Source organism: Nicotiana tabacum, chromosome 17 (assembly GCF_000715075.1).
Source record: "Nicotiana tabacum cultivar K326 chromosome 17, ASM71507v2, whole genome shotgun sequence".
Lineage (NCBI taxonomy): Eukaryota > Viridiplantae > Streptophyta > Magnoliopsida > Solanales > Solanaceae > Nicotiana > Nicotiana tabacum.
Genome location: NC_134096.1, coordinates 56,390,085 through 56,416,874, shown reverse-complemented (window position 1 = coordinate 56,416,874; position 26,790 = coordinate 56,390,085). Strand labels below are relative to the sequence as shown.

Genomic DNA, 26,790 nt, shown 5'->3' with positions numbered 1-26,790 from the left:
ACTAGCTTTATGTTGTTAACTTATCGCCAACATCCCCTGTTTTTCGGCTTGGAGTTAGCTATACTTTGCAAATATTTTAAGAATTCGTAACTAAAGAAATTGTTGTTGTTTTCCTTTTAAAAATATTTGTGTCATTCCATTTTAGTAGTAGTACAAAATTTGCGTTTGGAATGTACATATTCTTCTAGTATATAGTATGCCTACATCTAAATTCTTTATGTTTGGTGTATTGTAATTTCAAGGAAGTTAGTTAATTTAAAGAGGAATAATATTCCAAAAGATTATAGGAAAGCTTTTGTGAAATAGATCATCAAAAAGGAAAGACAACATAACTACTAAATTTTATAGATAGATTAGTTTAACATTGTCTTAGAATCAATCTGTGGGCGGAGAAATAACCCACCCACCAAATGTGCTTATGAGCTAAACCAAGCAAACTAAAGGACTACAGTATGATAGCATGTGCAAATATATGCGAAAGCAACTCGTGCTTAGAAATAGATAAAACAGTGATAATAAATGCTTAGATTTACAAAAGCAAACAAGAAAAGAAAATAAGATATTGGATCAAGGCTTAGCAAAAACATTCCTCATGATCAGCAGTTAAAATGAGCAGCATTGTTTCTATGCACTGAAATTGATGTAAACTACAAGAAGTTGCTTTACAAGCTTGAGCAGGATATCCTAAGCCCCAGATTTACCTCCTTTTGTTTCTTCAATACAAAGAAAAACCAGGGAAATAGAAGAAAAGTTGGTATCTTACAACTGTGTTAGTGATGCTACAATGCACCAAGAATTCTCACTTCTTTTCCTCCTAGTTGAGGCAAGAGGTTTTTGTGCTACCACTTAAGAGTGAGTTACTATGAACAGCTCCTCCTTCAAGTGATTGTACAAAAGATCTGGCACCACTACTTCATGAACTTCATAGCACTATCTTCTTTAAGCCTACAGCAATTGGCATGCCCAAGAACCCGAAAAATACGCTTAGGAACCATTGGCCAAATGAGAGGGGAGTGGTGTTGGCAAATGTCCCCAGATATTCGATGATTATGATTTGGAAGAAAAGAGTTACACCAATAACTGTCACAAATACGTAGTTATCCAGTATGCCTTCCCAAACCTCAACTTTTTCCATCTCTCGCGAGTTTACTTCGTTGAAAAGCTGCATTTAGAATCAAACAGATGTGTAATGTAAACCACTGAAGCTTGTCCTCGAACCGTATTTGATACTACAAACCAAACAATTTCACATAAATTATAGAAATGTTCTTTATAATTTACCTGGCAGAAGACAAATGAGTTGAAAATAACTGTGTTGAGGGTAAGGTTAGCATCCGGGCCATCAAGACGGAAAATTGTTTTCCCATATACCTGAAGGAACCATATAATTAAGAACTGATATAAGGATTGGCCCAAGATATTCCTCCACATGACGTTGCTGATAAAATTTCCTTTCCTCCCTACTGGGGCTCTTTTCATTAGTTCATCATTAGGGGGCTCTGTAGCTAGAGCAAGTGCTCCTAAGGTATCCATAATCATGTTGACCCACAGAAGTTGAACAGCAGTAAGGGGAGCGCTTCCTGAGGCATAGTTAAAGAAAAAGCATAGGAATGAGTGAAACGTACTAGCATTTTCTTTGGCTATTCAGCAAATATAACTAAACTCAAGAATGGTACAGCAGAGGGAAAGGCTCCTGACCTGTCACACAAGCTGAAGCGAAATTAACTACCAATGCAACAATATTAACTGTTAGCTGAAACTGAACAAATTTCTGAATGTTTATGTAGACTGAGCGTCCCCATTTGGCCACTGTAACAATTGTTGAGAAATTGTCATCCAGTATGATAACATCAGCACTCTCTTTGGCAACCTGAAACCAGAAATCAATAATGTTACATCTCAATTTAACCGTTTGATCTGGCAAATTTTGCAAACAGAGTCAGTGGTCTTAGAAGCTCAACAGCCAAGTGGGACATAATACTATTCCTTTTTGTTTTTCTCCCAAGTCAGAGACGGAAATTGCCGTCTTATTTTTCATGAAGTTCTTTTGATCAGGTAATAGTCCTTTTATTCCCTCACTAGCAAACAAAATTTTTCGGGGCAGTTGTTGCAAGCATTAGAATTGTTCCCTGTCTTACGAAGCATGATCCAAACAGTAAAATGCAAAAGCATATAGTGGCTCAATTCTCCTGTTTTCTATTTACAGTCCTATGGTACTTATAATCCACAAATTGATTGTACCTTTAACCACACCACCCGATGAGAATTTGGCCTTCATTAAGAATACAGACAAGTAAAGGATTGTGGAGGGAATGAACTAAAAAGAATGAAATAATTGTATTCACCTCGGTTCCAGCGATGCCCATTGCCAGTCCAATATCTGCTTCATGAAGTGCAGGAGCATCATTGGTTCCATCACCAGTGACTGCAACAACTTCATTGAATGTTGTCCGCAATTGCTTTACCAATGTGTGCTTGTCCAGCGGTGAAGATCTAGCCATCACCTGAAGAAATAAAAAAGAATGTAGTCTTAAACTAGAAATCATACCAAGGATAGAACTTTTCCAGAAGACTTATCTGCTACAAATGACTTCATTCTCTAGTAAACCAAACTGAGTACAGTACCTGAATTTTGGGAATCACTTTTAGCATTTCCTCTTGACTCATTTCTCGGAAAACTGGTCCTTCAATGGCTATACCATCCTCTGTCAGTATACCACATTCCCTGGCTATGGCTTTTGCAGTATTAATGTTATCTCCAGTGACCATCCGAACAGTCACGCCTGCCGAACGGCAAAGTGCAACAGACTCCTTGACTCCAGGACGAACGGGATCCTTTATACCTACAATTCCTATACAAGTGTACCCAGAGATTGGAATATCGTCATCAGGAGAGAATCCATTTTCCAAATCCATATAGGCAAGACACAAGGTACGAAGAGCTTCAGTGGCAAACTGTTCAATGGTGGCGTTAAGATTATTTCTTATCGTTTCGTCCAAGGAAACAACGTCACCATTTGAGCTGATTACTTTGTCACAGGCAGCCAAAACTATTTCTGAAGCACCCTTGGTATGAGCCCTTAAACCTCCTTCAGGAAGCTCAAGCACCACACCCATCCGCTTCTTAGTAGAGTTGAATGGCTCAGCTTTCACAAGTTTTCCTGCTTGTCGTTCGGCTTGAAAATCTCCACCAAGTGCTAAACCAAACTCCAATATAGCAGTCTCAGTCGGGGTTCCCAATATCTCATTCTTCTTGCCCTTGGTAGCTACAACTTCTCCACCAGTGTTGTTAAAAATCGACTGCAGCAAAGTTTTGAGCGCAGAATTTGGCATTTCTGAACAAAGTGCAGACGCATCACCTGGTTTGCTCACATCTTTGGCATCCATACAGAAGCATGTTTTCACTACCGTCATGCGGTTGGTTGTTAGTGTGCCAGTTTTGTCACTACAGATGGTTGTAGCTGATCCCATTGTCTCACAAGCCGCTAGATTGCGGACAAGTGCCTTATCATTCATCATCTTTTTCATGGCAAAGGCAAGGCTTAATGTCACAGCCAGGGGAAGTCCCTCTGGAACTGCAACCACCACAATAGTCACTGCAATGGCAAAGTATTCCAAGACTTCCAGTGCTTCTTCCCCGGACCAGCTCCAGTGGGATCCCTCTTGCAGTTTTCGGCCAAACATCTTCTGCAAGAGTACTGCAAAAGTGACAACAGCAAAGAAAAGGCCTATTTTTCCAATGATTGTTGCCACTCCATTCAGTTTAACCTGTAATGGAGTTTCATCATCTCCGCCTTCACTGAGAGTTGCTATCAGTTTTCCCCACTGAGTCCTCATCCCAACTGTTGTAATCAACATCTTGCAAGATCCGTCTTGGACCTTGGTTCCAGAAAGAAGAAAAGGATTTTGAGCATTGACCATTACTGGCTCACTTTCTCCAGTCAAACTGGATTCATCAATTAAAACAGAAAATCCTGAAAGAAAGAGTCCATCAGCAGGGACTTGATCTCCTATCGCAAGATGAACTATATCACCAGGAACTAGATCATATATGGACAACTTTTGTCTGTATCCATTCCTAGTAACCTGGATACATATTTTCTTCTTCTCTTTGTCAAGGTCTTTGAACTGCAAGGATTGACGATAATCACTTGTTGCTGTAACAAACACCACCAACAAAATACTAGCAACAATACCAAGACCATCATGAGCCCCTATAGGCCATCCCTCCATTGCAATGCCAACAATCAGAGAAACAAAAGCGCACGCACCGAGGATCATGAGAGTCATGTCTTGAAGGGCTTCCCAGACAAACAACCAATAGCTCCGAGCTTCACTTTCTTGGAATTTGTTAACTCCAAAAATGTCCTGTCTGCGGGTTAGAGCAGTTTCATTATCAGTAGATAGTCCATCAGTACTTGACGTGGCCAGCTTATCTGCAATCCCATTTGCTCCTCCATGAAATTTCAGTTTTTTCAGATCATGACTTTCAACTATGGATCCTAGCTCATCAGGGTCGATGTGAAAACCAGCATCTTCAACTTCCTTAGGGATAGTGTAATCACTTGCTTGCATGCCTGCAATTTCAGAGAATTAATCTAAAGTACATCTTAAGAGGTAATTAGACAGAGAAAAGAAAACAAAACTAACCTTGTATAAACTGAAATGCAGCCTTGGAAACCAGCACTGCTATCCTCAGTTTCTCCTGTAACACATAAAACAGAAGGCTTAGCCAAATTAACCTGGTTTTAGAATATGAAATTGGTGAAGCAAATTTAAATGCGTCCCAACTCAATCCAATCACCATGTTGTTGCAAATTCAAATGCATACCCAATTCAGCAGGTCTGCTAAAAGCTCATTATATTCAGCCATTTTACATGTATCCTCGAACATATCAGTCAATTAATTACGTCTCAATCAAAAACTAGTAACACTTCTTGGTTACATTTATTATATGTAACAATACGAGTTATTAAGGTATCAATCTTTCATAACCATTTCTTCGGATATGAAACCAATTATGCTTTGGGTAACACACATAAGCTGAGTTTGTTCTCAATCGTATATACTACCACTTTAATCATGATAAACATTTATGATACTCCTTTCATATTGAAAACACAGAAAGACAAAAATGAAGCACCAAGTATGTAGTCTGGCGGCCATTGAAGTGGTGAAACTCATGGAATTTCATTCCAGCAGAGACAAGAAATCACATGAACAGAAAAAATAAAATATCCATATGAACACAAAAGAAATCAAATAGTCCAAATGTAGCAAGCTTGCCCAAATATCACCATTATATAAAGATCAGAAAAGAAAATACAGAAAGAGAGAGAAGGGAGTACATACATGATTAGAACGGCGCATAGCAGCAGCCTCATAACGCTTGGAGAGATTGGCAGTGAAACGAAAACGACGTTTAGGGTTCTTGACAACACCGCAAAGGCTCCTCCATCGTTTCAGCACCTCCTCCGACGAGTGCTTCGGCTTCACTCCTCCAAAATTCTCATTCAAATAGCTTTCCATACTTTCTTCTCACCTCTTCCTAATTAATTAGTATAACGTCCAATATTGTAAATAATATACTATAGAAATGCACGTTGGTTTCAAGTAAACAAAAAATACAATCCTTTTGGAAAAACAGGATACAAAAGAGAAGAACCTATCTAGTCTATAACAGGTTGAAAAGAAAAGGAGAGGAAGGTTAAAACTTAAAAGGGAGTATGAAGCTTCCAACACATTTTCGTAGGAAACTGAAACGAAAAGGGGAGGAGCTTGGCGCAAGAACAAACGTACAAAGTTTGAGGAAATTAGAGCTTTATAATTATGGAGAAAAATTAAGAAATGAGACAAAGGGGATCAAAGAGAAGAAGAAGGATCCGAGTTTTGGGTGAGAGAAACTATAAGTAGAGATGGTTGGTGGACATGAATGAAAGCTTCCCTTTGCTTCTAATACATTTCTTAATTCCAATTTTTGTTCCTCGTTTTATGCTAAAGAGTTGACGCGGTCAATATTTTGCTGCTAGTTGTGATATCAATATTTTGTTGCTCATTACTACTCGTTTTATTTATTATGGAAAGGGAAATTAATTAAGGGTGTAATTAGTGCTTTGAGTGGAATTAATTGTGATATCAATGGTCTGAAAAATTAAGCTGACATTTATAGTACTTATTACATATTTTAACATGCTTTGTTCTGATTCTTGATAGAATTACTTTTTAAGTACGTACAGATATTTGTGAACGGGTGATAGAGAAATCTTAACTTAAATATCTGTAGATGATCGTCTAAAAATTTAAAACATTGAAAATAAGATACTTTTATTTATTTATTCCGATCTTAATCTTTTTGAGATAAGTAATGATGGTATATTATTAGGTGAACTCAGAGGGGAATCTCTTACGCGTTTTGTCAGACACGCCGTGAACGCGTAAAGCATAACTTGATTTGAGAGTTGAGACCCCCTTTTTCTTCTTTTTACTACTTATAATAATAATACTTTTTCTGGTCTGTCTTTTTTTAACAGTAGTCCATCTCAATTCAATTCTCACCTACCTTGTAATTTCGTCGTGGATTCCATTTCTTTTCAAGTTTACTTTTGTTAGTTATGCAAGGCTACGCACCATTATTCGTTATCTGCTAGAAAAGAAAAGACCAAGTAGGTGTTTGGACATAATAATTGTAAAATTCGAAAAAATGATGAAAAATAATTTTCAAGTGAAAATGATATTTGAAATTTAGAGTTGTGTTTAACATAAATTTCAGTTTCGGTTGTTTTTAAAGTTTTGTAAGTGATTTAAGTAAAAAATTTGAAAAACAATTTTTTGCATTTTTTCAAATTTTCCAAAATGTATTTTCAAGTGAAAATTAAAAATTTTATGAACAAACGCTAATTTTGATAAATAAATAAAAAAAATTGAAAAAATCTTCCATCAAACTTTATGTGTAAACGGAAGTCTAACTGCCCTACCAAAAGTTCCTAGGCCAAATAATGAACATAGGTTATTGAAAAAGTTTTGCACCCCCAATTTAAAATGGGTAAAGGGTCAAATATAACCCTCTATTTTCACATATTGTCTATATTTAACCTCCGTTATACTATCGGATTAAATTTACCTATATCGTTATACTATCGGACCAAATTTACCCCTACAATTAGCAACTTTTAAAAATACCCCTTGATTTGTTAAGTAATCCAAAATCTCTCAAATTCTTTTTATTTAAATCACTTGTTGTTCTTCTTGCTCCATTATTTTCAAAAATTACTATAGATATCAATGCTAAAGTTGCTAGATTATATAAATATATTTTTTTTTTTGAATTACCAATGCACCCATTTCTCTTCTTGTAATATATAAAATTGGTTTAGAATTTTATTTATTTTTCAATCATATACACACCGTAGAAATTAGTTGGTCTATTTATTGTGTATTATATGCAGCTGATTATCATGTATGTACATGTATATTCAAATATATTTTATCATTGTCTGGTTCGTATAGAGTTCGATCGACTAACTTAAGAGCGCACAAAGTGTAGGCATTTAATTAAAGCAAAGTTGAATTAGACAGTGTAAAGTATCCGAGGAACTTCAACTTCAATTGCAAAGCCTCCATACATTTGGTGCAACGAATTCATTAAAATTGGGATGTTGTCAATACTTTTAGAAATTAGAAAAGCTACCTAATTTAGATTTTTTAATTTACTATATTTTGTTTATTCGGTTGTATTTAGGGGTGTACATAGGTCGGGTTGGTTCGGATTTTTCAATTATCAAACCAAACCAATGGTGTCGGGTTTTTAAATTTATAAACCAAACCAACCAACAAAGTCGAGTTTTTCGGATTTTTAGGTTTTTTCCGGTAAAAATTTCACAGCATAAAATATGTAACTTGTACTCAAAATATTTCTTAAGTCCTAGTAGAATACAATTATATAATGTGGTTTCCAAGAAACTAACACAATAATATGAGATAAGTCATATCATTATACTAAAATATTCAATAATAAAGATAAAATAATAAAATTACATAAAACTAATATTGCTAATTAATAAGCCATAATAAAAATTAACATAATCTAAAAATATTATATAGGTCATGCTAAAATAAATATATCTAATAAGTACTAATATTAATTACATAACTAAGCACTAAAGAAAAAGATAAACGAAGTTATGCATTTTCATTATAAACCAATGTAAAACTAAAATAATTATCCAACACTATCGTCATTCCTAGTATTGAATTGAATTCATTTTGTTAGCATTAGTATTGATTTGAACTTTGTTTGAGTTACTACATTTATGGGCTATAAAATTTATTTACCATTCAAGAATGTTAAGTCTAAATTTGAAATAATACGTTAAAAGATAAAACTGTGAAAAAGTTTAAGAAATATTTATAAATTACATTACAATAAATATTCACATCGGGGTTTTTTCCGGTTTGACTCGGATTATCGGTTTAGTGCGATTTATCAGTTTTTTTCGTACACCCCTACTTGTATTGTTTAATATTTTTTTCTGTTATTTTTTTTTTCTCTAATTCAAAAAGCAAGTAAATGCCAGTTATTTCAAAAATAGTAGATCAAGCAGAACAATAAATAATTTAAATAAAAGGAGTTTGGGATATTTTGGATTACTTAACTGATCAAGGGGTATTTTTAAAAGTTTGATGATTGTAGGGGTAAATTTGATTCGATAATATAACGAAGGTTAAATATAGATAATATATGAAAGTAGAGGGTATATTTGACCCTTTTCCCATTTATAATTTGGGTTCATTTTGTATGGCACTTCTTTTTTCCTAGTTTTTTTTTTTACCAGTGTTCGGTACCCGCATTAGAGCCCGACTAAGCGCTCCCTACCAAGAATTTTTCTATACACTGGGCTCGAATCCGAGACGTCTACTTAAAGGGAGGAGTAGCCATATCCGTTGCATATCTTTTGGTGGTTTCTTTTTTCCTGGTTGTTTCCAAACAAATTGACACATTTTGACACTTACAAACTTTTTAACTTACACATTTATCCTTTACTTACACTTCTACAAGTAAGTTATGAAATGAAGTTACTTATAACCTTTCACAATCCTTTGAAGGATAAATATACTTTCATAACCTTTCACATTTAACTTACACTTTCACAGTTACAAATAAATGAAGTATATTTTAGCACTTCTGCGTTATATCAATCCTTGTGATCTACATTTGATACTTCGTTTTTTCGGTACAAATATTTCTGTAACCACCAAATTTTTAACCTTTGAGCATTCGGTGGATAAGGATTAGCTCATTATCTGAGAAAAAATATTACAAAGGTAAAGAGTAAAGCGAAAACCATAGCTTACTTTTTTGTAGAGAGATATTCCTTGTTTACAATTATAACATCATTTCTTACAGGAATACAGATAAAATTCCCCTGAACTTGTCCGGAAAACTCGATTGAACACTTAAACTAAAGTGGCATTTCTTTACCCCTAAACACATTTCGAGTGAATTATTTTTTCCCTAATAACTGACGGTGGTAAAAAAAAAAATTGTAGGCACGTACATAACCAAAAAAAAAAGGAAAGATGGGCCCACCCTCTTCTTTCTCCTCCTTGCTCATCCCCTTATCCTTCCCCACAGATCAAGGCAACAAATTACCCCCAAAAAAATCAACGGAGCAACCACCCAAATCCTTCACCAAATAGCCCCAAATTTTAGATATAGACTCCACAAATTGTACCCAACAAAATCCAGCAACACTCACTTAAGATATACACCCAACAGTAGTTGACTTGCGTATCGCGGGTATGGAAAGATAATCGGATGTGAGGCAACGGAGAGAGGACATGCAGCATTCCAGGGTGGGCAACAGAGGAAAAATAGTGGATCTCAGTGGGAAAATGGCCTTTGATGATTGACAACTTTGGGTAGAAAGCAATCTGTAAAACAATATTTAGCAGATTGTGTGCGAGTGTTTTGTGTGTGTGTGTGTGTGTTAGAGAGAGGGAGAAAGAGAAGCTGGCGACAAAAACTGATCTCATGATCTTTATCTTATTGCTTTTCTAACGTCTGCTTTAGATCTTTTCGAAAAGCAAATAGATATATGCATGTCTGAAATGAAATATTCAGATTGAAATATCAGATACACAAAATCAAGAGCTTTATGGTTAAAAGATTAATAACATAGATGGCCATCATTAAGTCGTATGCACCAGGCTTAGAGGGCAAATATGCTACCAGAGATTATCGGGCCCCAGCAAAAAGAAATTTAAGACTAATCCAACTACATTTGAAGATTGAAATATTGTTCCCATAAAAGTGAACTGGCTAGTTGCCACTGGGCTTAAAATAACAAGGACACAACAAAATGAGAACAGCAACTAAGAGAATCAATATCAAGCAAGTTAGGTCAATTATATAAATAACCAACACCTATTCCATATAGACCCCTTTCAATCCAGGACTCCACTAGAAGTTTTCTACATTTTATGAAGACAAGCAAATCTTAAAAGACCTAGTGCAAACACAAGACACAATGTAAATGTACCAACATGCTAAACTCAATCCCACCTCGTTAGTATCTGACTCGTTATAATAGCCTGAATTCTAAGAGACAGGGTCTTTTGTGATGGATTCCCTGCATCTCACCATAAAATAGCATTTGGGATTGCACATTGGCATTGTCTACCCCACTAGTGTTTCAAGAAATGAATGAAACTAACTAATGAGTAAATCTTGTAGCAGTAAACAAGAAATCGTCTCCCAAACTAAAAGACTTTAGCCAACTCATAAAACAGGCCAAAATTTCAAGCCAGGAATCATTGGAAGTAATCAAACAGACAAAGAACAATTTCCTAGTAGCATATGGAACAATTAACTTCTCGAAACCCCATGTCACTCAACTAAATAAACCAACCAAGACCCATCTGACTTGAGCAAATAACTTTTAAATCGATTATAAAGTCCATTGGAACAAAGGCTATATTAACTAATTAGTAAAGAATGACCAAACAAAAGGAACACTAGACTATTTCATAAAAGCAGAAGGAAGAACAAGGGGAATTGTTGCTCCAAATATAGGATGTAAAATATGAAGTGAAGAGGATGCAAGTACTAGTCCCTCTAACTTACACCTATTTCTTGTGTTCCTTTGTTTCTATCACTCAAAAGATTCACTTATCGTTAATGTCTATTCTTCAAGCAGAACAAGCTGTATACTAAACCTCACAAAAACACTCTATAAAGCAAAATTTAATAAGCAACTCTACACGATAGAAGTGTACAATAATGTTCACAACGCTTGCAACCAATTTGCAAACAAAACTTCGCTCATGCTAAAGCATAATATATATGGTTCTCAAATCAATGATACAACAACTCATGTCATTGATGGTTAGTTGTAAACAGGTATAGTCATTGATTCATAAAACCATTTCAAAGGATATATGAATTCTCCATAGCCTCAGTTCTTTACAACATAATAATTTACTTATTAAGACTCTAAACCATATGCTGTATTTTCTCTAAGTTACATATATAAGTTACATAGTTAAGCCGACACTTAGCTTAACTATCTCACTTATTAAGTGAGATACAATAAAATGTTCAAGGCACAAATTGGTTATGCAATCACTCGACTCGAGCAATAATTACCAGTAACAATCAATTAAACATAGCAACACAAGGATTTCATGGAAAATATTGATTAACCCAATAAAGTTAAGATTCAGAAGTATCATCATCATTGCTTTAAATGAAAACAGAAACTCCAACAAAATTCAATGTCTCAAAAGCACTAAAAAACTCTCTTTAGCTAAAATAGCAATACCAGACAGAAAGATACGACTGAAAAATCAATCGACGGTCTGCATGATATCCTCAGCAGTAAACTTAGTACCCTTGTCCTTATCAGCAGCAGCGCGTCCCTTGGCCTTACGATCAAGTAGCGATTTCCTGTCCTTGTCAAGCCTGAGCTTCGTAACAACAACCTTAGAAGGGTGAATACCAACGTTAACAGTAGATCCATTAACCTTCTCACGTGTTATGCGTTCAATGTGAATCACCCATTTCTTACGGTACACTTGGACGACTTTACCCTCGCGCCCCTTGTAGGTCCCACGAACGACTTGGACTTCATCGTCTTTCCTCACCGGCATGGATCTCACGTTGTATTTTGAACGTAACTCGGTGGATAACGGCGCGCTCATTATCACCCGGCGCTCGCTTGACGGCGCCGTGAAATGGGCTTTTCTGCTCTTACGGCGGGAGGAGGATACTCTTGGATTGTACTTCATTTTTGCTGGTTTCTAATCTCCTCTGCTTCTTTGCAAATGGGCAGCCGATGAAGAAGATGATTTTTAGGGTTTTTTGGGGTACTTATAGGAGAGAGATGGTGGGCTTAGATAAACTAGGGTTTTAAAGTTGGATTGTTCAGTTATTGGAGGCCGGTGTTTTGGGCCTCCATTTATAATACAATACTTTAGAGTAATCTTTGTGAAAATGACACCTAAGTGATAGGAATTGGCAATATTTTAGCCTTATATTAGGTTTGGCAAAAGCAATCCCAAATAATTGGCATTATATAGCCAAATAATAAAAAACCTATTTGCTGCCTCCCTCTTGCCCCCCCCCCTCTTCTTTGCCCGTTGCTACTCCCTCCTTCATGTTCGCTGCTTGCCCAACAATTCTTTTATTTCACAAGGAACATCGTACAAATAATGACGCCAGATCTTCAGGGCGTGAACAATAGCTGCTAAATCGAGATTATGGACCGGATAATTCTTCTCATGCACCTTCAACTGTCTAGACGCGTAGGCAATCACCCTACCGTCCTACATCAATACCGCTCCAAGGCCAATCCTCGAGGCATCACAATATTTCTAGCATATATATTTGTGTATATCCATAAATAAATTATGTGTTATACACTGAAATATGCAATGAAGGAAAGTATATTTTTTATATATATTTTAATATACACAAAAAAAGAAAAAGAAAATTGTGATATACATTTTGGTATACACATCATTTGATATGTTATACACTGCGAGATATAAAAAATATGATTATTTTGTGTTATACACTTGGATATAGAGACAAAAATAAATTATAAACAATTATATTTAAAATTTAATATTATAGATATACAAATTAGGAAAATTGAGTTGTGATATACATTTTGATGTACACAGAGAAAAAAATAAAGTTGTTACATTTGATATACACATTATTGTTATTATATGCATTTATTGGCTACCTAATGTCAATATCTATAATTATGGCTTTTTTGCTAATTATATGCTAAAATCTCGTAATCTTTCATATTTTTGATATTTTATGTCACACCCCAAAATCTACTAAAGGTCCTGATGGTGCCTAACACCATTGTCAAGTAAGCAAACGGTGATTAATCAACATAATTACTCATTTTAGTATTTTGAAATCATAATTTCTATTAATTAAATAGTATGAAATATAATTACAGGATAAAATGATAATAATTACGTGAACTACCATACCAAACATCCAGAAGAAGCCCCTCAAAACTGGTGTCACAAGTGCATGAGCATCAACTAGGAAATATAATAAAATACAACATATGTCTGGAATACAAATTAGACGTGAGAACATAAATAACTCTGATAGAGACTCTGCATGCTGCAGATCGTAATATGGAATGCAGCTCACCGTAAAGTCGCGCCTCTGCACCCAAGCATGAGTACGTAAATCAATGCGTACCCAGTAAGTATCTACCCTAACCCCAGAGAAGTACTGACGAGGGGTCGACATCGACACTTACTAGTGGACCAATAAGACAGATAACAGTAGAAGTAAACATATGTGAGAGCACAGTAGATAAACGAAATTGTCACGACCCAATTTCACATGTAGGTCGTGATGGCGCCCAACACTATAGCTAGGCAAGCCAACTAATAAATTAAGCAAACATTGATAAAATTTAAAACCAAGAAAATATAAACCCAAACTCTACCAATGTGTGTGCCAAGACCTAGTGTCACAAGTGAATGAGCATCTAGTAAATTATACAAAAACTCCAAATACTGTCTGAAATAAAATAGACAGAATATAAATATCAGAAGAAGAGACACTGGTAGCTGCAGAACTGCTCAGAAAGGCAGCTCACCACTATGCCTCTGGATGACGTGGGTATGTGATGATAGGTCCTCCACTAGGACCTGTCTCAGATCCTGCACAAAAAGTGCAGCAAGTGTAGTATGAGTACGTAAACAACGTGTACCCAGTAAGTATCAAGCCTATTCTCAAAGTGGTAGAGACGAGATGGCCGACTTTGACACTCACTATATGTCAATAACAATTGAAATAAAACTAGGATATTTAAATCAATGTGATTTACAGAATTTATTTGATCAGCGGAAATAATCAAATTCCTTCAATTGTATCAATTCTTAATATATTAATTAAATTCCTTCAACTCAAATAATTTCCAATTTATCAATTAAATCTCATTTACAGGAGTAACAATTAATTCCTTAACAAGCAAGAATAATAATTCATTAAATTCCAAGGATTTTCCGATTTACTAATGAGGTTTACAAGCTGAAATAAATTATTAAAGTATCGTGTAATTATTATTATTATTAAGCACGATTTTTGCCGAGGACGTACGGCCCGATCCAGAGTGTCGTGTACACTGCCGAGGGACGTGCGGTGCACTCCATAGATGCATCTATCCTGCCGAGGCATTCGGCCCGTTCCACAAGAAAGGAGGACATTTTTGTGTACCTCTGGAAGGAGAGTATATTTATTATATGATAAATGTGGGAGGAGAATAATTTCTTTTGACAATTAATTGATTTAAATAGAAATCAAGCATATGAGATTTTCATCCTTTAATATCTTTATCAAACAATTCACAATATATATTCATATATATTAATTAATATTAATTAATCAAAGAATACAATTTACACAAGTAATGCATGCTTTGAGTCCTAAACTACCCGGACTTTAGCATTAATAGTAGTTACGCATGAACTTTCGTCACCTCGTGCGTACGTAGCCCCCACAATTAGTAATAATTATTTAATCTTAATCACCTATGAGGTAATTTCCCCCTCACAAGATTAGACAAGAGACTTACCTCGTCTTGCTCCAATTTAATCCATAATTTTGCCTTTTCCATGATTATCCAACTCCGTCTGGCTCGAATCTAGCCAAAATAATTCGATACAATCACTAAATATTATATGAATCAATTCTATAAGAAAATACTACATTTTAAAGAAAAGATCCCGAAATTAATTAAAAATTCGCTCGCGGGGCCCAAATCTCGAAATCCAGTGAAAGTTACGAAATCCGACAACCCATTCAATTACGAGTCCAACCATACCAGTTTCACTCAAATCCGACTCCGAATCGATACCGAAATCTCAAAATTTCGTTTCTATGAGATTTCTAGATTTTTTTTTCAAATTTCAATCTCAAAACACTAATTAGATTGTGAAAACAATGATATACTTGTATATGTAGACCAAATCCGAGTTAGAATCACTTACCCCAATATTTTTCCCTTGAAAATCTGCCAAAAGTCGTCTCTGCTCAAGCTCAACTTCGTCAAAAATGGCAAAATGGGACGAATGCCCTCTTTTTTATAACACTGCCCAGCACTTCGGAACTGGGCCTCGATCGCAGCATCGAACATGTGCCTTCGATCAGGGCATCGAGGGTTGGGCCTCGATCCTAGCCCTCGAGCCATACCTTCGATCATGCCATCGAGCCTTACCTTCGATCGCGACTTCGATCACAGGCTCTAGTCTGGACCTCGGTCATGGCCTCGATCAGGGTATCGAGGTTGGGCCTTCGATCATAGCCTCAATCATTGCATCGAGCTTGAGCCTTCGAGCCTTACCCTCGATCATGCCCTCGAGCCTTGCCTTCGATCGAGGCTTCGATACTGTGCCTCGTCCCTGACTTCGACTCAGGCCTCGATCGTGGGCTCAATATCTGGGGCTCGATCTGAGGCTCAGTATCTGGGGCTCGACCTGAGGCTCGATATCTGGGGCTCGATCTGAGGCTCGATATCTGGGGCTCGATCTGAGGCTCGATATCTGGGGCTCGATCTGAGGCTTGGTCATATCCCAGAAAATGCAGCAGAAGAGAAAATTGCAGCAGATTTTTAAGTCCAACTTTTGATTCGTTAACCATCCGAAACTCACCCGAGGCCCTCAGGACCTCAACCAAATATACCAACAAGTCCTAAAACATCATACGAACTTAGTCGAACCTCTAAATCACATCAAACAATGCTAAAACCATGAATCATACCCCAATTCAAGCTTAATGAAACTAAGAGTTTTTAACTTCTACATTCAATGTCGGAACCTATCAAATCAACTCCGATTGACCTCAAATTTTACGCACAAGTCATAAATTACATAACAGAGCTATGAAAATTTTCAGAACTGGATTCTGACTCCGGTATCAAAAAGTCAACTCCCCGGTCAAACTTTCAAACTTTAAATTCCTATGTTAGCCATTTCAAGCCTAATTTCACTACGGACTTCCAAACACAATTCCGATCACGCTCCTAAGTCCAAAATTACCATACAGAGCTGTTGGAATCATCAAAATTCTATTCCGGGGTCGTTTTCTCAAAAATATTGACCGAAGTCAAACTTAATACATTAAGGCCAACTTAAGGAACCAAATGTTCCGGTTTCACTCCAAACACTTCCAAATCCCGAACCAACCATCCCCGCAAGTCATAAATCATTACAAGCACCTACAAAAAGTTTTATTTTAGGGAACGGGGTTCTAAAAGTTAAAATGATCGGTTGGGTCATTACATTCTCCACCTCTTAAACAAACGTTCGTCCTCGAACGGGTTTAGAATTGTACCTGGAGTGTTGAATAAGTGTGGATATCTGCTCCGCATGTTTTCCTCGGCCTCCTAAGTCGCTTCTTCAACTGGTTGGCCCCTCCACTGGACTTTTACTTCATAAATCCTCTTGGATCTCAACTAGCGAACCTGTTTATCAACAATGGCAATTGGCTCCTCTTCATAACCCAAGCTATTATCTAGCTGAACTGTGCTGAAGTCTAACACATGTGATATGTCGGCATAATACTTCCGGAGCATAGATACGTGAAAAACCGGATGAACACCCGATAGGTTGGGAGGCAATGCAAGTTTATAAGCAACCTCCCCAACTTTTTTCAACACCTCAAATGGGCCTATAAACCTTGGGCTCAACTTGCCCTTCTTCCCGAATCTCATGATTCCCTTCATCGGCGAAACCTTCAAGAGAACTTTTTCACCTACCATAAATGATATATCACACGCTTTCTGATCCGCGTAACTCTTTTGTCTGGACTGTGCTGTACGAAGTCGCTCCTGAATCAACTTTACCTTTTTCAAGGCATCCCTTACCCAATCAGTACCATATAACTTAGCCTCACCTGGCTCAAACCATCCGACAGGTGAACGGCATCGCCGACCATATAAAGCCTCAAACCAAGCCATCTCGATGCTGGATTGGTAACTGTTATTATAAGCAAACTCGGCCAAAGGCAGGAAACGATCCCACGAACCTCCAAAGTCAATCACACATACTCTGAGCATATCCTCAAAAATCTGAATTGTCCTCTCTGACTGTCCATCGGTCTGCGGATGAAAAGTTATGCTGAGCTCTACACGGGTCCCTAACTCACTCTGTACTGCTCTCCAGAAATGTGAAGTAAACCGAGGGCCTCTCTCTGATATGATGGAAATTGGCACACCGTGCAACCGAACTATCTCCTGAATATAAATCTGGGCCAACCTCTCTGAAGTATACGTAGTCACAACAGGAATAAAATGTGCCGACTTGGTCAACCTGTCAACAATCACCCAAACTGCATCAAATTTCTTCAAGGTCCGCGGCAACCAAACTACAAAATCCATAGTAATTTGTTCCCATTTCCACTTTGGTATGGTCATCTGCTGGAGTAGGCCACTTGGCCTCTGGTGCTCATAATTAACTTACTGGCAATTTAGACACCGAGCTACATACTCAACTATGTCCTTTTTCATTCGTCACCACCAATAATGTTGCCTCAAGTCACGATACATCTTAGTAGCACCTAGATGAATAGAATATCGAGAACTGTGTGCCTCTTCTAGGATCTTTTTCCTCAGTTCATCCACATTATGAACACAAAGACGATCCTGGAGTCGCAGAACACCATCTGCTCTAATAGTAACTTCCTTGGTATCACCTCGTAGTACCGTTTCACGAAGAACCACCAGGTGTGGGTCATCATACTGGCGAGCCTTGATCTGTTCAAATAGTGAAGACCGGGCCACAACACATGCAAGAACTCGGTTGGGCTCTGAAATATCCAACCTCACAAGTCTGTTAGCCAAAGACTGAATATCTGAGGCTAATGGTCTTTCCTCTGCTGAAATGAAAGCCAAACTACCCATACTCTCTGCCTTTCTGCTCAAGGCATTTGCAACCACATTTGCTTTGCCCGGATGATACAGGATAGTAATATCATAATCTTTTAGTAACTCCAGCCATCTGCGCTGCCTCAAATTTAGATCCCTCTACTTGAACAAATGCTGCAAACTGCGATGATCAGTGTAAACTTCGCAAGACACCCCATAAAGATAATGACTCCAAATCTTAAGAGCTTGAACAATCGCAGCTAACTCCAAATCATGTACCAGATAATTCTTTTCATGGGGCTTCAGCTGACGTGAAGCATATGCAATAACTTGCCCTTCCTGCATCAATACACAACCCAAACCAACGCGCGAAGCGTCACAATACACTGTATACATCCCCGAACCAGAAGGCAACACTAACACTGGTGTTGTAGTCAATGATGTCTTGAGCTTCTGAAAGCTCAGCTCATAATCATCGGACCATCGGAATGGAGCACCATTATGGGTTAATTTGGTCAAAGGTGCTGCAATAGATGAAAAACCTTCCACGAACCGATGATAATAACCTGCCAAACCCAGAAAACTCCTGATCTCTGTCGCCGAAGTGGGACGATGCCAATTCTGAACTGCCTCAATCTTTTGGGGATCAACTTTAATACCTTCGCTTGATACGATATGTCCCAAATATACTCACCCGAGGCCCTCAGGACCTCAACCAAGTATACCAACAAGTCCTAAAACATCATACAAACTTAGTCGAACCTCTAAATCACATCAAACAACGCTAAAACCATGAATGCCCCAATTCAAGCTTAATGAAACTAAGAGTTTTCAACTTCTACATTCAATGCCGGAACCTATCAAATCAACTTCGATTGACCTCAAATTTTACACACAAGTCATAAATTACATAACAGAGCTATAAAATTTTCGGAACTGGATTCTGACTCCGGTATCAAAAAGTCAACTCCCCGGTCAAACTTTCAAACTTTAAATTCCTATTTTAGCCATTTCAAGCCTAATTTCACTACGGACTTCCAAACACAATTCCGATCACGCTCCTAAGTCCAAAATCACCACACAGAGTTGTTGGAATCATCATAATTCTATTCCGGGTTCGTTTTTTCAAAAATGTTGACCGAAGTCAAACTTAATACATTAAGGCCAACTTAAGGAATTAAATATTCCGGTTTCACTCCAAACACTTTTAAATCCCGAACCAACCATCCCCGCAAGTCATAAATCATTACAAGCACCTACAGGAAGTTTTATTTTAGGGAACGGGGTTCTAAAAGTTAAAATGACCGATTGGGTCATTATATAAATAAACAAGTATAAATACTTGGTATAATCCTCCTCTCAACAATAAACTCAAGCTCTCAATTAGCAGTTACCTCCTCAACCGAAGCATATGTATATAATGGACCTTACCATATAGGTCGTTACAATTCAAATGAGGAAAACTCACAGATACACTAGCGTTTTGTCGAATATTACGCACGATTACATACGAGTATTTTATAGAAATACCGAGGAGTACGGCCCGATCCCATCATAATATGTGCACTACCGAGGTTCGAACGACACGAACCATAGATACATCTATTATATTGCCGAGGCGAACGACCTACTCCCATGAAAGTGTGATACATAATTCCTGTTGAGGCGAACGACCCGATCCCATCATAATGTGCGCACTATCGAGGGTCGAACGACATGAACCATAGATGTATCTATTATACTATCGAGGGGAACGACCTGATCCCATTAGAATAAAAAGTTTTAACAGGTCCTTGACCCCACTCACGAATTAATGTGTGAGTTATAGATTTTAAGGAAAACTTTTCGAGTAAAACGCATAACACAGGAGAAATTCGTAAGAGGAGTATAATTATTTCGCGGCTAATCATGAAGCTCGTCAAATCTCTACAATAGCAAGTTTATCACTATACGCAAGTCTATTCTCAAGTTGCAACGTAAAATAAAGGAATTTAATAGGCAAGGGCAACTCAAATAGTACAGTTCTGGCGTGGTGGGAACCTAAGTCTACCCGGACATAACATGAATCTAACTACGTACGGACTCTCATCACCTCGTGTGAACTTAGCCTCCGCAACAAGTAGCGCATATCAAATACATCACCTAAGGGTAGTTCCCCTCTCACAGAATTAGATAGGAGATTTACCTCGCTCCGAAATTCCATAACCGGCTCCAACGCCACTAAACATCTCAAACCGATGCTCGACTCTCCAAAACTAGTCAAGCGATGTGCAAATCAATAAAAATATACTCTAATACTCATAATAAATCAATTCATAACAATTCCCAAACTTCGCTCGAAAAGTCAATAAAATCCATCATCGGGCCCACGTGCCCAGATTCCGAAAATGTTCTAAGATAACTTTACCCATAACTTTACGAACTCAAATATATGATTTATTCCCGATTCCATGTCCAATTTTATGGTCAAAATCCCAAAATACCAAATTTTAGATTTTCTACCAAAATACCAAATTCCTACTAATTTTCATGTTTAAATCCATATATAAATCATGTATTTAACTTGTAATAGGTGAGAATCACTTACCTTGTGTTGCTTGATAAAAGTCCCCTCAAAATGGCTCCCCAAATTCGGCCAACCCAAGTGAAAAATGAAAGGAGAAGAGCCAAATCTCGTTTTTAAAACTACTCTGCCCAGTGACATTTTCGCATATGCGGTTCCTGGTCGCTCCTGCGACAGCCGCTTCTGTAGCTTCCATCTCGCACCTGCGAGAACCCATGCCAGGTTGTCGGCCGCATCTGCGGTGCATGTTGCACACATGCGCCTCCGCTTCTATGGGCCTATAGCGTTTTTACGCCCGTGCACCTGCGCGACCATGTTAGCTTCTGCGGCCCAGGCCTTCTTGGCCAACCTCTGCTTCTGCACTCCATCGGTCGCATCAGCGATCACGCAAGTGCAGGAATTTCTTCGCATCTGCGGCCTCTGCCCAAATCACCTCCAGCCGCTTCTGCGGTTCATTGCTTCGCTTTTGCGAGGTCGCTTCTACGAGGTCGCTTCTACGATGAAGCTTCCGCATAAGGGGTTGCACCAGCAACCAGAAATCTCCAGCTTTACCTTAAGTCCAAAATCTAATCTGTTAACCATCTGGAATCCACCCGAGACCCTTGACCAAACATACCAACGCATCCCAAATCACATTACGAACTTATTCGAGGTCTCAAATCACGCCAAACAACATCGAAACTACGAATCGATGATTAAAATTCTTCTTTAAGCTTTCAAAATTTCAAACTTCGACGAACGCGTTTGAATCATACCAAAACATTACGGAATGACGCCAAACTTTACGTGCAAGTCACAAACCACAATACGAACCTATTCCAAGGCTCGGAACCCCAAACAGACATCGATAACATCCAAATCCACTTCAAACCAAACCTATGAAATTCTAAAACTTTCTACAATAAGCGCTAAAAATGTTTTCGGGCCACCCGATACTTAACCCGAACATATGCCCAAGTCCGGAATCATCATACGAACCTACTGGAACCTTCAAACCCTGATTCCGAGGTTGTTTACTCAAAATTCAAACCTTAGTCAATTCTTCTAACTTAAAACTTCAAAAATTAGAATTTTCTTTCCAAATCAACTCTGAACTTCACGAAATGCAATTACGACCACACGTACAAGTCATAATACCTGAGATGAAGCTACTCAAGGCTTCAAACAGCCGAATGACGCACTAAAGCTCATAACGACCGGTCGGGTCGTTACATTCTCCCCCACTTAAACATACGTTTGTCCTCGAATGTGCTAAGAACTGCTCCGGAGTTGACCAAAAATCATTATTCAACACCTTGTGCACCTACCAGTGCCACCACAACCCAGTTGAGCATATTAGCTCAAGCCAGACCGAAGATGCTCCATTTTTATTTAGTCAATAAACCTTAGAACCAAATTTCAACCTCCGAATTCCTCTACCAGGCCTGATTCTAACATACGAATATCGTTTAAATCTCCACACGATGAACTAAGGGTGGCATGTGGGCTGGTTAGGACCGGTCCTGGCCCAAGACTGCAAGCCCAAATAGGCGGTGGGCCTAAACGGTCCTAACCGGATAAGACTGGGACCGTGGGGAAGTGGGTCGGTCCCATAGACGAAGCCCGCGAGACCGGGACCGGTTGGCACTGGGATTGGCTAGGAAGTGAGCCGGTTCAAGCGGTCCTAAACGGGCCTATCCGGGCCTAACAACTAATTTTTTTTAAAAAAAAATCTGCCACATTGTATCCGTTATGGCATTTAAAATATGGTCGTTTTACCTGCCAAAATAGTCGTTGGATATTTATAAAATAGCCATTTATCCCCCCAACTTTGTTTTAACCCCAAATTTTTTATAATTACACTTTTCCCTATTTTCAACTATATATAAGCTTATATTATATATATATATATATATATATATATATATATATATATATATATATATATATATATATATATCGAATATAGCTTATTTTTGTCTTTAAATTTGAATTAAAAAATTTAGGTCACAATCTATAATATAATTTACAAGGAATTGCCTTAGATATTTTTATTACCATTTTTTTCTCTAACTTCTATAAAATAAATTTAAAAATAGAAAGTATCCATTGGGCCCACTTAGGCCCGGGGACCGTTATTTCGTGGTCTTGGTCCCGAGCCAGCTCCAACAAGAAACCCGTGAAGCCTGACTCGTGGGACCTATGTAACCTAGGGCTCTGATACCAACTGTCACAATCCGAAATTCCCACCTCCAGACCGTGATGACGCCTAACATTTCACTTGCTAGGCAAGCCAACGTTAGAATAACATTATCCATTTTTAAAATAATTTTTAAATTTATTAATAACAAGGAAGCAAATGCGGAAGCAATTTTGAAATAATTCACAATAATAACGGTGTCTAAATACCATCCCAGAATTGGTGTTACAAATGCATGAGCTTCTAGAATAAATACATATAAAGGTCTGCATAAAATAAAGTTATCTGAAAATAAACACACAACTAAAGTAGAATAGATGGGGACTTCAGAACTGCAAACGCCATGTAGTTATACCTCAAGTCTCCTCTAATAGTTGAAATCCGAGCAACTCTATGGTACGTCGCTGGGACCAACTCTAAAATCTGCACAAGAAGTGCAGAGTGTAGTATCAGTACAACCGATCCCATGTACTGGTAAGTGCTGAGCCTAACCTCGACGAAGTAGTGAGGCTAAGGCGGTTCACTTACATTAACCTATACACAATATTAGTAACAACAACAATAATAGGAATAAATCAGGTAATTCATTTATAATAATTGAAGGCAACTCAACAGTCATAACCAATTATCATTTTCATTATTTCTGTTGCATCGTGCAACCCACTCTCACAATATATCCACATTCAGTTCTGTTGCGGCGTGCAACCCGCTCCTCCAACATATTCATTTTAAACAAGTTTATTGCGGCGTGCAACCTGATCCTCCAATATTAACTTTTTAACAAGTCTGCTGCAGCGTGCAACACAATCCTCCAATGTTGACTTTTAATAGGTCTGTTGCGGCGTGCAAACCGATCCTCCAATATTAGCTTTTTATCAAGTCTGTTATGGCGTACAACCCGATCCTTCAATATTGACTTTTAATAAGTCTGTTGCGGCGTGCAACCCGATCCGCCAATATTGACTTTTAATAAGTCTGTTACGGCGTGCAACCCGATCCTCCAATATTTTCATTTACCCATTCTTATAGAAGAAATTTTCCCAATAAATGTAACAATTAATATAAAATTTCGAGACAACTAGCATACAATAATTATGGTTTAATTATGAAGCAAACAATGACAATTATCAAATTATTATGGAAATCAGGGGGCAAAGAGGCAGTTTAATATTTATTATGCTAAATGTCAAATATCAATTAATGCACATAATTTAAATAGCATGTAACAGTTAATGCACGAATTCAAGAATTTATATTTGCAAAGAATAAGAGAGAAACAATTATTATCATAATTAATTTATAATTAAAAATAATTTATGATTTTTCAAGTAAGCAGGCAAATAATTAATTTGACGACGTATAGACACTCGTCACCTCGCCTATACATCGTTTACATGCAATTCATATAACAAACAATTTAAGGGTTCTATTCCCTCAAGTCAAAGTTAACCCCGACACTTACCTCGCTTTGCAAATTCCAATCAATTATTCAACCACAACTTTTCCTTTTAAATTTGTCTCTGAAAGTTTCAAATCTATTCACAAACAATTTAATATATTCAATACTAATCATAGAAATTAATTCCATATGAATTTATAAATTTTCCGGATAAAAATCCAAAATTTATTAAAATATTCAGTAATGGGACCCACATCTCAAATCCCAGAAAAACTCACAAAATCTAAACACCCGTTCCGATACGAGTTCAACCATACAAAATTTGTCCAATTCCGATATCAAATGGACCTTCAAATCTTAATTTTTTATTTTTGGAAAGTTTTATAAAAATTCCAATTTCTTCCATCTAAATCCGAAATAAATGACGAATATAGACATGGATTTGTGAAATATAATCTCTTTTGGTTAAAGAACACTTACCCAATTCAAAGTCGTGAAAATTCCCCTTGAAATCGCCCAAATCCGAGACTTAAAACTCAAAAATGAGTAAAAATATCGGACTCTTCGATATATACACTGCCTAGGCATTTTCGCACATGCGGTGCATGGGCTCGCACATGCGAGCTCGCATTTGCGAGAAAAATCTCGCATCTGTGGAAAAGGGGCTGCCAAGCGAGGTTCCGCATCTGCGGACAAAATGTCGCATATGCGACGTCCGCAAGTGCTATTATCACAGAAGGCAAAAATACAGATTTTGCTTAAGTCCAATTCTTGATCCGATTTTAATCCGTTTCACTCTCGGAGTACTCGGGACCCCATACGAATATACCAATAAGTCCAATAATATAATACGGACTTACTCGGGGTCTTGTATCACGTCAAACAATGCTGAAATTACAATTCACACCCCGATTCAAACTTTGAGTTTTAAACCTTTAAATTTAAAAATCTCGTGCCAAAACATATTAAATAAATCCGGAATGACTTCAAATTTGGCACACAAGTCGTAAATGACATAACAGAGATGTTTAAATTTCTAGAATCAGATTCCGGCTCCAATATCAAAAAGTTAACCCCGTGGTCAAACTTCAAATATTTAGCCTTTAAATTGCTAGTTCCGTTAAATGGTCATAACTTGAGCTAGGGACCTCCAAATTAAATTCCGGGCATACGCCCAAGTCCCACCAATGCACCGATAACTAGAAACCGCACCAGCAGACAACCATACGATCCAATCATAGACAGTGAGGCTCCCCCACTTAGCTTTAACCTACAATTATATAAACCTAGAACCCACAAAGATTTATCCTTCTCAATTATCATGATCTTGCACCGTCAACCGCCCAAAATTTCTTGTAGTTTCATATTAAACTTTTCGTGAACATTTCGAATTATCAGCCATAATCGTATACTCGACCTTCCGCTAACCATAGATACATAATTCCTGTCGAGGCGAACGACTTGATCCCATCATAATGTGCGCACTATCGAGGGTCGAACGACACGAACCATAGATGTATCTATTATACTATCGAGGCGAACGACCTGATCCCATTAGAATAAGAAGTTTTAACAGGTCCTTAACCCCACTCACGAATAAATGTGTGAGTTATAGATTTTGAAGGAAAACTTTTCGAGTAAAACGCGTAGCACGGGAGAAATTCGTAAGAGGAGTACAATTATTTCGTGGCTAACCATGAAACCCGTCAAATCTCTACAATAGCAACTCTATCACTCTACGCAAGTCTAGTCTCGAGTTGTAAGGTAAAATAAAGGAATTTAATAGGCAAGTGGCAGCTCAAATAATACAGTTATGACATGGCGGAAACCAAAGTCTACCCGGACATAACATGAATCTAACTATGTACGGATTATCGTCACCTCGTGCGTATATCAAATACATCACCTAGGGTAGTTTCCCCCTTATAAAATTAGATATGAGACTTACCTCGCTCCGAAGTTTCATAACTGACTCCAACGCCACTCAAACCCTCAAATCGATGCCTGTCTCTCCAAAACTAATCAAATAATGTGCAAACCAATAAAAATATACTCTAATACTCATAATAAATCAATTCATAAAAAATTTCAACTTCGCTCGAAAAGTTAATAAAATCCACCATCGGACCCATGTGCCCGAATTTCTAAAATTTTCGAAGATATAGTTTACCCATAACACTACGAACTCAAACATATGATTTATTCCCGATTTCATGTCCAATTTAGTGATCAAAATCCAAAAATACC

At 37.5% G+C, this 26,790-nt stretch overlaps 2 protein-coding genes across 2 annotated transcripts; both read right to left on the bottom strand.

Moving 5' to 3' along the window:
- Positions 1 to 574: 574 nt before the first annotated feature.
- Positions 575 to 6,048, bottom strand: LOC107801508 (calcium-transporting ATPase 2, plasma membrane-type-like). The gene is made up of 7 exons (XM_075234329.1): positions 5,354 to 6,048; positions 4,651 to 4,705; positions 2,626 to 4,577; positions 2,346 to 2,504; positions 1,699 to 1,870; positions 1,282 to 1,580; positions 575 to 1,162 (listed from the first exon to the last, which is right to left on the bottom strand). Exons 1-7 carry the CDS (start codon positions 5,528 to 5,530, stop codon positions 923 to 925), a joined length of 3,054 nt encoding a protein of 1,017 aa, XP_075090430.1. The 5' UTR covers positions 5,531 to 6,048; the 3' UTR covers positions 575 to 922.
- A 5,631-nt stretch (positions 6,049 to 11,679) lies between these two features.
- On the bottom strand, positions 11,680 to 12,373 carry LOC107801513 (large ribosomal subunit protein uL24z). The gene has a single exon (XM_016624852.2). The coding sequence runs from the start codon at positions 12,284 to 12,286 to the stop codon at positions 11,846 to 11,848; it is 441 nt and encodes a 146-aa protein (XP_016480338.1). The 5' UTR covers positions 12,287 to 12,373; the 3' UTR covers positions 11,680 to 11,845.
- Positions 12,374 to 26,790: the final 14,417 nt, after the last annotated feature.